The sequence below is a fragment of the Diadema setosum genome, chromosome 6, assembly GCF_964275005.1.
Source record: "Diadema setosum chromosome 6, eeDiaSeto1, whole genome shotgun sequence".
In the NCBI taxonomy this organism is placed as follows: domain Eukaryota; kingdom Metazoa; phylum Echinodermata; class Echinoidea; order Diadematoida; family Diadematidae; genus Diadema; species Diadema setosum.
Genome location: NC_092690.1, coordinates 990,174 through 1,003,271, shown reverse-complemented (window position 1 = coordinate 1,003,271; position 13,098 = coordinate 990,174). Strand labels below are relative to the sequence as shown.

Below are 13,098 nucleotides of genomic sequence, written 5' to 3'. Positions count from 1 at the left end.
AATTGTGCTTTTTCAATGAATTCATATAAAGATTCATATTTTTAATTTTAATGGCTGATGTCAATTTATTTTAGTATAATTATGCTTCAAAAAATGTGTGTGACAAATTCTGCTGAAAAACAACAAAAACAAAAGTTCGAAAAAACAAGGAAATACAAAAAGAATGGATAAAACATTAAAAACATAAGAAATTAATTGTGATACTGAAATTGTTTTACGCACAAATGTTCGGAATGTCACTAGGAATATATACGCCAAAAATCAGCATTCCATAAGCTTTTAAAAGCCAATTACAGACGAAAATGAGGTTTTTTGCATATATTTGCATAATTAATTGATTTCAAAAAGAAAATCCATTTTTTTTTTTAATTTAACTTAACAGTCCTGTAGATTACATCCATTATGTCCATGCAAAATTTTGCGGCGATTGCGCGATCAACGGCCGAGATCTGAAGCCCCCCCTCCCCCCCCCCCCCGAATTCAAGCTCTCTAAATAGCCCAGGTAAGTTAGGGATAAAAGTAGCTCACACTGCACGCCTCTTCAAACTACAAAGCTCTTTCTCTCGAGCTTTCGTCATACACGGTCTCCCGTCACAGCTCTCCCAGTGCCTTAGATTGTCTCGCACTTTCCTGAAGACACAGATTATAGAAACACCGAAACATAGAATTAGTAGGAAAAAATGCACTCACATCGCAAAATCAGGAAAGAGTATAGGTAGATATTTTTAAGTTAATATCAGATACTAAGATTGAGTACCAGCTTGGATCACGTTCATAATTCATGGAAACTAGTGTTCTATCCACCTATTAGAATAAGCAATGAAAAAGGCGAACCTCTCGGAAGGCTGTCTTTCAGAAAGGGCTTGATAGGATTACTGTATAAAGGGTCATTTTAAGTAATTTTGATTTAATTGTTTTCCTGTGAAAAAAAAAATGAAACTCCGTGATAAGCACTTCGGAGGGATGTTAAGACTTAATAAACGTAAAGATTGAATGCAATTATTTGCAGTTATTTCCGTGCATTAAGTTCATGGGTGTACACTCACACACACACACTCACACACACATAAACAGTTGTGTAAACAGTTACATTACCTTCGTTTGGTGACAGCACGTCATCGTCTCTGGTGATTCGTTGCACTTCGCAGAGTCGCAGACGCAGGGTTTTATCACCGTATCAGGAAGCCAATCCGTGAGCCCACGTGGAAGATTGTAGAGCAAATACTTTCGCATATTCCACAAATAGTCCCAGGATTCGCACTTAAGATCGTCCCTTGTTTCTAGACTACAGCCGTGTAGCTTCATGCGCTGGGTATATAGTTCCCCATCTGGTAGCACCAAAAAAAAAAAAAAAAAAAAAAAAAAAACCACCAAAAAAAAAATGGTTAGGTGAATACTACCATTTTCAGGAGGACTCAAAATTCGTGAACTTGGTCTACGTGGTTAATCTTTACATTCTATATTCTATAAGAGTAACATTTTCTTCCACACAATTGTAACATTTTGGATCATAAAGTAACTAAAAATCTTGTGAATTTTTCAGGTTGTTTGTTTGTTTGTTTGTTTGTTTGTTTTTTTTACAACACTTGATTGTAAAGCAATGTTTTACTGGTCCCTTTACTTTCTTTAAAACCTTGTACACACCATTCACATTTAACTCCAATATATTCTAAATATATCACCAATTCATATAAAAGAAACCCTTAGACACATATTTGCAAAAGAAAACTTCAAAATTTAACCTTGACTTTTCACCCCATAACCCAAAATGTCCCAAGAGAATCACTGTCAGGCAGTACATGCATATGTGTGCTAAGTTCCATGAAGATACCTTCAACCATTTCTGAAATATAGAGAAAAAAAAAGTGGAATTTTGACATTTTCACTCGACCTTTGACCTTTGGCCACAAGGCCCAAAACTTTTTATCATCTAATATTTATTATTGGGTAATACTTGTATACACCAAGTTTCCCGAAATAACCTTCAGGCATGGGGGAAGTGAAATTCTAAGCATTTGACAATGAACTTTCAACTTGAAAAATCCACAACTTCGTCCACTCATTATACAATTCATTTGTTTTCAATTTATTGTATACCATTGGGAGCAGTGATTTGAAAAATGTTCGAGTTATCACATTTGATGCAGATGTGTAGGTGAGGTATAATTATCTCAAAAACATCTTACCACACAAAAAATCGCAATAAAGCCTAAAATATAAGGAGGAGTGTTGACTGTTTTTTTCTTCAATAAGCCATAACTGCAGACGGTTGATTCTAGAAACAATGTTAATATAACTATTGTTCAAATTTTGTATTTGATTTCATTTATTGTTTCTGCATGGTTCAAGTATTCAAAAATGATCACTTTCGGAAACATACACGTACTTCATCATTATTCATGGCTGATTTTGCACATGAAAGGTAAGCAAATCATTGTGGCAGAGAACGGAGATACAATAAAAGAAAAAAAAATCAAAAAGTACCATAGAGGAGGATTCCCAGTAGGCCGAACATTATATTGGGGGAATGCACAAAGAAATAAACAAATAATAGTCTTAACCAATCATCGGCTTACGTAATTACAACATAAACAAACTATTTCACACAACAAAACATACATGGTCGTGTACACAGCTGATGCTAAGAAAGAAAAAAATAAAGAAAAAAGGGATAGCAATAATGGAAGATGGTGAGAAATAACAGGAGAGAATGAAAAAGAAAGACTCCTCGTTCGTGGTACAATAATACACTGTGAAAATACAGCACTATTGAAGGTGCATTCACCCTGTTGCCAGGTAACGGCTGGGTGAAGCAACGTATGGACCAATTACATGAAAACAGAGAAAACATTTCATGGCATGACTGCGACAGAAGGCAGAGTATAATGAAGGTGCTTCAAGTAACAAAAGAATTCATTTTCTGAATATGTAAATTAGGTTACTGATATTTGGCAACAAGCATATTAATATTATGTTTAACGGATCTTTAAAAAGAACCAATTGAGCAAATTGCACAGGACTAAGATTGTAAAGAATTCCATACCTCTGGGCCGTTGTGCCAAATAGATTTTTAGCGAAAGCAAGTCCTTGGATATATTAGATGAATATTGGAGGCGTTTTTTTTTTTTTCTCTTCTTCTTTTGTTCTTGTTTTTAGGGTAGAAGTGCATTTGTTTATTGAGTTTAGAAATATTCATAAAATAACACGGTAAACAATTTCAAGTATTGTTGCGAAACATGAAGGTAGCAGTCTGTAAGAAATATGTATATTTAAATCTTTATATTTAATAATACTAAAAATTGCTTATAATGATTAACATTTTTGCATTGGTTAAACTTCTATCGCTAACTCACATGCCTTTTGGAACTATTTTGAAGCACTACAGTATTGTTTTTAATGTGCAAATGGTAAATAATGCCTTTAATTTTGGCAGAGATAACATAAGAGGTGGCATTTTGAGATTTACCTGGGATGCCTCCGAAAGGTTGTAAAATTACTTTACAAATGAAAAAAAAAAAACCGACACAAACTCATCGGAGGCAGTTGCCTCTTGGCAAAGAAAAGAAAAGAAAACAGACATACCAATTGGATCAGAAAACGTCATGTTTACATCGAACAAAGAACATGCTGGTCTCCATTCATCCGTGCCATAACAACGCGTTTTAACAAGAGGTCTTTGGTACTTAAGAAATATGTTGATCAAAGCGGCCCATTCCTCAGAAAAACTTGGGTCAAAGGTCATGCTAGTTTTTATCCCGCTCCAGCACGTTATGGCTTCACCTGTGATAGTATAAAAAACCGATGTCAATGATAATAGCAAGACATTACTGGATTTGGTTTATAACCTTTTAACCCTCTAATAATAATAATTCACAACATTTGTATAGCGCGTTATTACATAAAATGTCTCTAAGCGCTATGGGAAAAAGAAAACAATAGAAAGGGAAGAAGAGGAAAGGAAAGAGAGAAAGAAGAAGAAGGTACAGTTTCAGTAACGGTATAAGACATGAGACACAGTCATAATACTACTCAATAAACAAATACGTTTTTAACATGGATTTAAATTTGTCTACTGAATCTAAGTTAATGATGCTTTAAAAACATGATAAACCTGGGAAAATGTGTGCAGTTTAACAGTGCCTTTATAATGTACAAAAATAAAAGATTTCTTATTTATTGTTTGTATTGTTGTTAATAAGCTGTATTATGTAATGATGTTGATTTGTTATCTGCCAAACTCTTTTGTAATCTTGGAAAGGATGATATAACTGTGACAATGAAGACAATAGATGTATCACGATGCCAGCTGGATAGTAGTAGCTTTTCGTCACCTACCTATACATCACTTCATTACATGCTTAAATATAAAAAGATGACATAACAACAACAACACAATGGTATTACCATTACCACTTAATGACATATCTCTTTGACCTAAAGATATATTTTTAAAAAAAAATAGCCATAGAAGCGTTCTTTAAAGGTAGGGGATACCTTTTACAGACCTCCCAAAATGCAGCAAAACATTAAATATGAACCTCAGGGGAATTGTTTAGGCCACTGCTGAGAAATTTGGAAGTCAACAGTTATTTACAATTTGAATAATGCACAAAACTCAACTACTCAGTAGTTCTGTGTGTCGGCCACACTTAAGCCTTTTTGTTGCAGTCTTCTGTATTTTTTATCTATATAAACTCAAATCTAAAAGTATAAGAGCTGATGTAATGACATTATAGAGTGTGTGGCAAGAATGTTTATGGAAATGTTTGTAAGTTTGATGAACTTTCTTCACAAAATATACATGGTGGACACACATGCAGTGCATGGGTCTGCAATGGTAGCCTAGTAATGTACTGGAATTTACGGTGAGCCCCGAAAAAAATTCAATTCAAAATCTAATGGTCAATAAAAATGTACTAAATGTTACCTTCCACTTTCAATACTTTATGGGAGTTTCTAAAATGATACTCTCTTCAACATACCACTGTATTTATACAACTCTTCATTTAAGGCATGCAAATGGGATTCCCTACCTTTAAGACGATCTCCATGACATTGTATTTTAAACTAATTAATTGATTATATGTTACCTGTTCGTAACTATAATATAGTTGTATAAAGTGGAGTCAATTCGTTTTTAGATCAAACCCTTCATAATTATTATGAAGGGTTTGATCTAAAAACGAATTGACTCCACTTTTGTCAATTTGAACCTACCAAAAAGGGCAAAAATAAGATTTACTTCATTGATATTCCTTGTTATGCAACAAGTGAGGTATCATTGGAAAGGTCTATATATTTTGTACTGTATCATAATGGACGTACTTCAAAATGTTTAAAAATAGCGCTTAATCATTTTTTAAATCAAACTCTTCATTTGTTCAGCAGAGTTAGCACTGATTCCTACCTTGGACGTGTGGAAGGAAAATACCGCAGGTAGCCAGGAGTAGGAACGTTGCAGTTGCCGCCATTCTGAGTCTGACAGAAAGAAAATAATGGGAAAAAAAATGTTGGTGGGAACATGCTTTTTTTTTTGTAAATCAGGGGAGTACGACATTTTTCTTATAGGAATTCACGCATCAAAGCATTTGTTCAAAATATCATTATCAATTGCTGACATTATCATATGCCGGTTGAATAGTTTCATATGCGTAATTCACACCTGATCAGTCAACAGATTGCAGTGTTTCTTGAAGTAGAGCGATATTTTCAGGCTTGAATTTGCCACGTGAAAGACCTGCCCTCGTGTTGTACTTTGGCTCTTCGGTGTAATTCTAAAGTTACAAAATATCAGGAAATGTTCTTATGTATCGCTTGCCCTGATTTGGTGAAAGGCTTCATGTTAGCAGAATGATTATCAATAAGAGTAACAGAATTAATATTAATTCTTGTGGGTTTAAGAATAACAGGTAGAAATTAAGCCTGTAACTGTTATGTTATCAAGGAAGTTAACGGAGGCTGCATTATTGCTCAAACAATAAATACGCCTTTATTGAAATCACCCGCGATAATGCAATAAATACCTAACAAGCAAAACAACCTAAAACGAACCTAAACACACACATACACAATATGCACAAACACAGACACAAACGGCGTAAAGGATACTAAGTTTTAATCTATACATGTACTCAAAATATGTCAACTCATAGTGACAATCATGTCTATGATCTTTTTTGAAAAATGAAATAAAATTGAATTGAATTGATTGAATTGAATTGAATTGTATTGTATTGTATTGTATTGTATTGTATTGTATGGACTTTAATTGAACAGCGACATTATCGTTATAAGGTGTCGCCGGGAAAGGGTAAGCGGGATAGAAAGTCTTAAGTCCTTGCCCTATCAAAGACTGGCAGGAGAACAAAAAAATAAAAAAATACCTATTTTCGGATAGTTTCCTTACCAGTTTGGATGCCGTAGCCCAAATGCGAACGAAAAGTTGGACGTGAAGACTGAGATGTGATCAAAAGAGTTCTGCAAAGTAGAAATACCTCGGAAACAGTCATCAACAGCACTGAATACTATCTCACAGTGCTTTGTGCTCTTATAGCGATTGTGAAGCTGTGCTCCGAGTATAATATTCATTGTGTGAGGAGAGAATAAGGCGCAGAGGAAAAAAAAAAATCAACCAAAGAATTAGAAGAGTGACATGGCTGTGAGAACATACTATGTTCTCACAGCAATGTTCCAGACCCCTCCCTCCTTCCATTTCCATATCTATATTTGCCATTCGTCCAAAATATACATCTTGGGATTCCCCAACAAAGCTCTACGCAGTTGCATATGTGACCGTGCACCTCAAAATGAACATAAAGTCGCACACACTGATTTTGCGTAAGGACTGAAAATAAGTGAAATGGGTCAACCTAGCCGAATTTGACTTTTTCTTATTTTCTGAAAGAGCGGGTCTTCTTTTCCATTATGCTAAAATGTGGTATCATAAAACGGGCAGGAAAGTGTGTTTTTAGAGCAGTTTATCTCGAACATTTTTGGTAGAATAGTGTGATTAGGTGTGTCTTTAGAATCCCTTTTTCATTTCTGAAAAACCTTGTCCACACTCTTCACTTTCAACTCTAATAACTTTTGAAAGGATAGTGCTACTGCTTTGAAAGTTGGCATTAATTATGGACAAAATGTGTTAATGAGGCATGCTTAATTTCAGTTTAATTTGATAATCTCTTCATTGTTGTTACTCTGGTAGTTTACTTCCTGTTTTTTGTCCCATTCATCGCACAGCCAGCACGGTTTGGTAAAGATTAAGCGCTTTAATAGACACTGCATACTTCAGAGCCTCTTTTCTCAGTTCACACTTTTCCTGAGTTTATGCTTTCTTTCCAATATTTAGATAGGTTAGGAGAGTCCATTGGATTTGAGTTATACATCATTTTAAAGCTTGAAGTCTGTTCTTTCAGAACATGGTCTTAACTAAAAATTCATGTCTGGCGACTTTTTGTTAGTTTTGAGGTGGAGGGTCACATATTATACTCTGATGCTTTTTACGTATTAAAACTTCTTTTTTTTTTCTTCTATTTTCTCTATTTTCTTCCTGGAAGAAGAATCGTGGGTTTTTATTATTATTTTACGGTTTGTTATGGTATGTTTGATTTTTTTTTCCTTTTACTCCCGTCCCTCTCTATGTCTTTCTTGTATTTCTTTACCTTCTTTTTCATTATTATTTATCGGAGAGTCGGTTAAAAAAAATAACTATTGACTGTAATATTTTTTTTTTTTGACTGGGATTCCCGAGCAAATCCGACTCAATGTCAAAATATTGTGAGTGGGATTCCCAGCCAGATGACAGAGAGCACGTTTTGCACCACATTGAGCGAACTATACATTCTCCTCATGCATAAAACTATTGTTCAGCTAATGTCAGGAAAACGTTGATGCAGGACGTGTTGGATCATGTTAAGCCAACGTCACGTCCAACGATGTACTCAACCTGTATCGGCCCGACGCTGGGAAGTGACTAAGGAGTTTTAAACACTAATCGTTGATCAATCAATTATCTAATATAATTCCTGTTTACAGTGCACTCCCTTTTCTCGCTACAAAAATGTACAAAATCACTGGTCTCAAAATTATACATACCACTAATGATACAACAAGACCTAAAATAACATTTCAGTTTTTAGGAGATAAGAAAATATCTAGCAAGTACATGTACAATTCATATCGAATAATCAGTGACAAACACATTCTCCTCTTTTGTTGAACCCTTTCTGCATCATAGCTGTTAAGTTATTAAGCGTGTACACCTTATCAGCCATTTGACACGTGCCAAATTTTGAAATGGAAAGCTAACCAGAGTGCCAAAATAAGTGACTGACGTTGAATATTATGACAAATGGCCTTTGAATTCAGAAGTTGAGATCATATACTCATGCTGTCTCGTTCGGGAGCAGCGAAATTTCGATATAACGACAGAAAATTGCCGGTCTTGACGACTTCATTATTACCAAAATCGACGGAATACTCGTCCAGAATAGATCCAGCAAAAATATCTCACATAGTTTCAGAAAGCATACAACAAACATCCAAGCTTGGTCCAACAAATGTGTAGTGACTAAATACCACCTCCAACATTAATCCAGCCAGTTTCCGACATCATTTATGTTGCAAGAGTCCTTTTCATCACCCCGACTCAACATTGATTCAACGTTGGTAAGTGATGTTGGATGAATGGTAAAAAAAACAACAACAACAATAACAAGACGTACACAATGTTCATGATATCGTTTTCAATACGGCGTCTAGTCGAAATTGTTTTGCCCAAAGGTGTCAGCCAACCTTCCCTATTATGCTCGTCTGTAGGCCTATACAGTGCCTATTGTGTCCGTACTGTTCAAGTTTTCAAATTTTAGAATGAAAAGGTGGACTTATACCGCAAAATAGATAATCATAAATCCCAGTATAGGTGTCTGTTCAAAGCTGAATGAAAAAGACGCACACACACGGCCCTAACGTAAAGGCATTGTCACACCTTTCAGGGCAAGCCTTGCATGTGATTTACGGAGAGCAATTTTTGCTAACCGAAGATACCCATAGATGGTCTGCACATGACAATACCTAGCACATATCTCGCCCGTAGTCGGTCGGAGGTGCGCACGCAAACTCTTTTTATCCGCAGCCATGTTAACGCCCTGACACACCTTTCCGGGCAAGCTACGCAAGCTAGTTGCGTGTGGGGATTTTCCAGCATACAGGACAATTTCTGAGGGCGAAGAAGGATTTGACGAGTTTTGAATATATCTTACTTGCTGGACGCGTGCTACTTAAGTTCTACTTGCGGATATTCAGTGTGACCGGCGTGTCAGGCGCGTGGAGGGGGGGGGGGGGGGGCTGACGTAACTCAGTGAAGGGATTCCTCTGAAGGATTATTAATTTGGCAGAGATCCAAGAGAATGTCATAATCATGGCAGCAGGCGACACTCAACTAAGCAGCTGAAAGGCAGTAACTGACCCTCAACATGCACGCGGGTTAACTGACTGTGACTTGCGGCAGCTACGGGCCTCCTACTGGTGTTAGGTACTGCGTGCTAGGTACTGACACTGTTCAAGCCATCTGCGGGATACCTCCGGGTAGCAAATACTGTTCCCCGAAAGTCACAAGCAAGACTTGCCCGGTTTGGTGTGACGGGTCATTCAGCAAGCTTAAACTTGTTCCGGTGAGTCGCGGGAATTGCCCGCAGATGTCCACGCAGAACATCTGTAGAAGGAGCCGTAGCGGTAGCACCTCGCAGGCAACTCCCACACAACTAGTCCCCAACTAGAAAGTGAGTAGAACGTAAGAAGCACACGTCCAGCAGGTTAAACGCACGCCAAATTAGCCCAAATGTTTGTTCTCCGGCAGAGGATTACCCTGCATACTGAAAAATCTATACACGCAACAGGCCCGCGAAGCTTGCCCGGAAAGGTGTAGCAAGGCCTTTACAAAAAAAAAAAAAAAAAAAAAACTATGACTTTCATTTTAAATTGAATGCAGTTATTGGGAACTCGGTTGCCTGTTCATGAAGAGTGACCAACGAGATTCCGTCGCCATCTTGAGATGAATCTGAATGTTTATTGCTGAAATGCGTGCTCCTCTCTTAAATTTGAATGCTCCGACAATGAATTCGATGACCGGATTTTGAATTTGATTGCGGATTCTGTGCTGCGAGCTTGGAATGCCTAAAATTTAATGCTCGGATTAGGAACTTAAATAACAAAAGTATGAATATTAGTATGAAAATCTAAAATATTTCTAGGAGAGTCACGTAGATATTAACTATTGACATAATAAGACCGAGCTGTTCTGACCCAATGTCGAATTCCTTTGACTGGGATTCCCAGCCAAATGACAAAGAGCATGTTTTGCACCACATTTCGCAATCTACAATCTCCTCATGCATGAAACCATAGTTAAGCCAATGTCTGTTTAACATTGATGCAGGACGTGTTGGATCGTGTTAAGCCAACGTCACGTCCAATGAAGTCCTCAACCTGTATTGGCCTGACTCTATTATATGCATTTGTTATATAATAGTTTGATATTGCCACAAATAGATTATTGTATTATTGCTTGGGGTAGAAGTGCACATTTTCATTTGGATAAACTCCAAAAACTTCAAAATCGGTATGCAAGAATAATTGTTCTGAAAACCAGTATACTAACGCCACATAAGAAATTCTCACCAAATTACGGCTGGTGCCGAAAGGGTGGGTTGCATGGTGGCGCGTCGCGTTAATGGGAACACCACCCTTCGTCCAAAGCCCCCCCCCCCCCCCCCGGTTTTGCCGAAAGGGTGCGTTGGTACTTTATCTCATGTAATATTAAAAGACGAGTTTTAAATGTACATTTAACCTTCAAACACCCATTTCAAAGAGGCTATCGTCCGAATCGGTTTACACTCTATTACCACTTGGTCTACATCCAGTTGGTCTAATAACCAGTTGGTCGAGTCATCATTTCGTCCAATTACTGTTTGGTCTAATTGTTATTTGGTTTAATTACTATTTGGTCTACAGTCAATTCGACTAATAATAGCCATTTGGTCTATTTTTGGTCTAAAACCAATTTATATCATCAAATACCGATTTGGTCTGTTATGAGTTGGTCTAATTCCATTTCGTCTAATCATCAAATGGTCTAAAATAAAACCAAATTTGTCCAATATAAATTTGGTGTACACATCAATAATTTTGGTCCATTGCCCAGTTGGTCTAGCCTCTGTCTATCATCATTTAGTCTACACCAATTTAGTCTGATAACCATTGATCTTATTGTCATTTTGTCTAATAGCCAGCCACCTGGTTTAATCAGGTACCATTTGTGACCGTGCACCTCAAAACGAACATAAAGTCGCACACACTGATTTTGCGTGAGGACTGAAAATAAGTGAAATGGGTCAACCTAGCCAAACTTGACTTTTTCATATTCTGAAAGAGCGGGTCTTCTTTTACATTATGCTAAAATTTGGTTTCTTAAAACGGGCAGGAAAGTGTGTTTTTTAGCAGTTTATCTTGAACATATTTGGTAGAATAGTGTGATTAGGTGTGTCTTTAGAATCCCTTTTTCATTTCTGAAAAACCTTGTCCACACTCTTCACTTTCAACTCTAATAACTTTTGAAAGGATAGTGCTAGTGCTTTGAAAGTTGGCATTAATTATGGACAAAATGTGTTAATGAGGCATGCTTAATTTCAATTTAATTTGATAATCTCTTCATTGTTGTTACTCTGGTAGTTTACTTCCTGTTTTTTGTCCCATTCATCGCACAGCCAGCACGGTTTGGTAAAGATTAAGCGCTTTAATAGACACTGTATACTTCAGAGCCTCTTTTCTCAGTTCACACTTTTCCTGAGTTTGTGCTTTCTTTCCAATATTTAGATAGGTTAGGAGAGTCAATTTGATTTGAGTTATACATCATTTTAAAGCTTGAAGTCTGTTCTTTCAGGACATGGTCTTAACTAAAAATTCATGTCTGGCGACTTTTTGTTTGTTTTGAGGTGGAGGGTCACATATTATACTCTGATGCTTTTTACGTATTAAAACTTCTTTTTTTTTTCTATTTTCTCTATTTTCTTCCTGGAAGAAGAATCGTGGTTTTTTATTATTATTTTACGGTTTGTTATGGTATGTTTGAATTTTTTTTTCTTTTACTCCCGTCCCTCTCTATGTCTTTCCTGTATTTCTTTACCTTCTTTTTCATTATTATTTATCGGAGAGTCGATTAAAAAAAAAATAACTATTGACTGTAATATTTTTTTTTTTTGACTGGGATTCCCGAGCAAATCCGACTCAATGTCAAAATATTGTGAGTGGGATTCCCAGCCAGATGACAGAGAGCACGTTTTGCACCACATTGAGCGAACTATACATTCTCCTCATGCATAAAACTATTGTTCAGCTAATGTCAGGAAAACGTTGATGCAGGACGTGTTGGATCATGTTAAGCCAACGTCACGTCCAACGATGTACTCAACCTGTATCGGCCCGACGCTGGGAAGTGACTAAGGAGTTTTAAACACTAATCGTTGATCAATCAATTATGTAATATAATTCCTGTTTACAGTGCACTCCCTTTAAAACGAAAATCTCGCTACAAAAATGTACAAAATCACTGGTCTCAAAATTATACATACCACTAATGATACAACAAGACCTAAAATAACATTTCAGATTGGCTTGTGCCGAAAGGGTGGGTTGGGTGGTGGCGCGTCGCGTTAATGGGAACACCACCCTTCGTCCAAAGCCCCCCCCCCCCCCCCCCGGTTTTGCCGAAAGGGTGCGTTGGGAGCGTTGGGTTGCGTCGCGTTGACTGGAACCCCACCCTTCGTCCAAAGCCCCCCCCCCCCCCCGGTTTTGCCGAAAGGGTACGTTGGTACTTTTTCTCATGTAATATTAAAAGACGAGTTTTTGATTTATATCTAACCTTCAAACAACCATTTCAAAGAGGCTATCGTCCGGATCGGTTTACACTCTATTACCACTTGGTCTACAACCAGTTGATCTAATAGACTGTTTAATATCAGTTGGTCTAATAACCAGTTGGTCTGGTCATCATTTCGTCCAATTACTGTTTGGTCTAATTGTTATTTGGTTTAATTACTATTT

At 37.0% G+C, this 13,098-nt stretch overlaps 1 protein-coding gene across 1 annotated transcript; it reads right to left on the bottom strand.

Moving 5' to 3' along the window:
• Positions 1 to 591: 591 nt before the first annotated feature.
• Positions 592 to 9,137, bottom strand: LOC140230126 (uncharacterized). Its single transcript, XM_072310322.1, has 5 exons — positions 9,073 to 9,137; positions 5,408 to 5,478; positions 3,583 to 3,780; positions 1,096 to 1,328; positions 592 to 630 (listed from the first exon to the last, which is right to left on the bottom strand). Exons 1-5 carry the CDS (start codon positions 9,135 to 9,137, stop codon positions 592 to 594), a joined length of 606 nt encoding a protein of 201 aa, XP_072166423.1.
• Between the last annotated feature and the right edge of the window lie 3,961 nt (positions 9,138 to 13,098).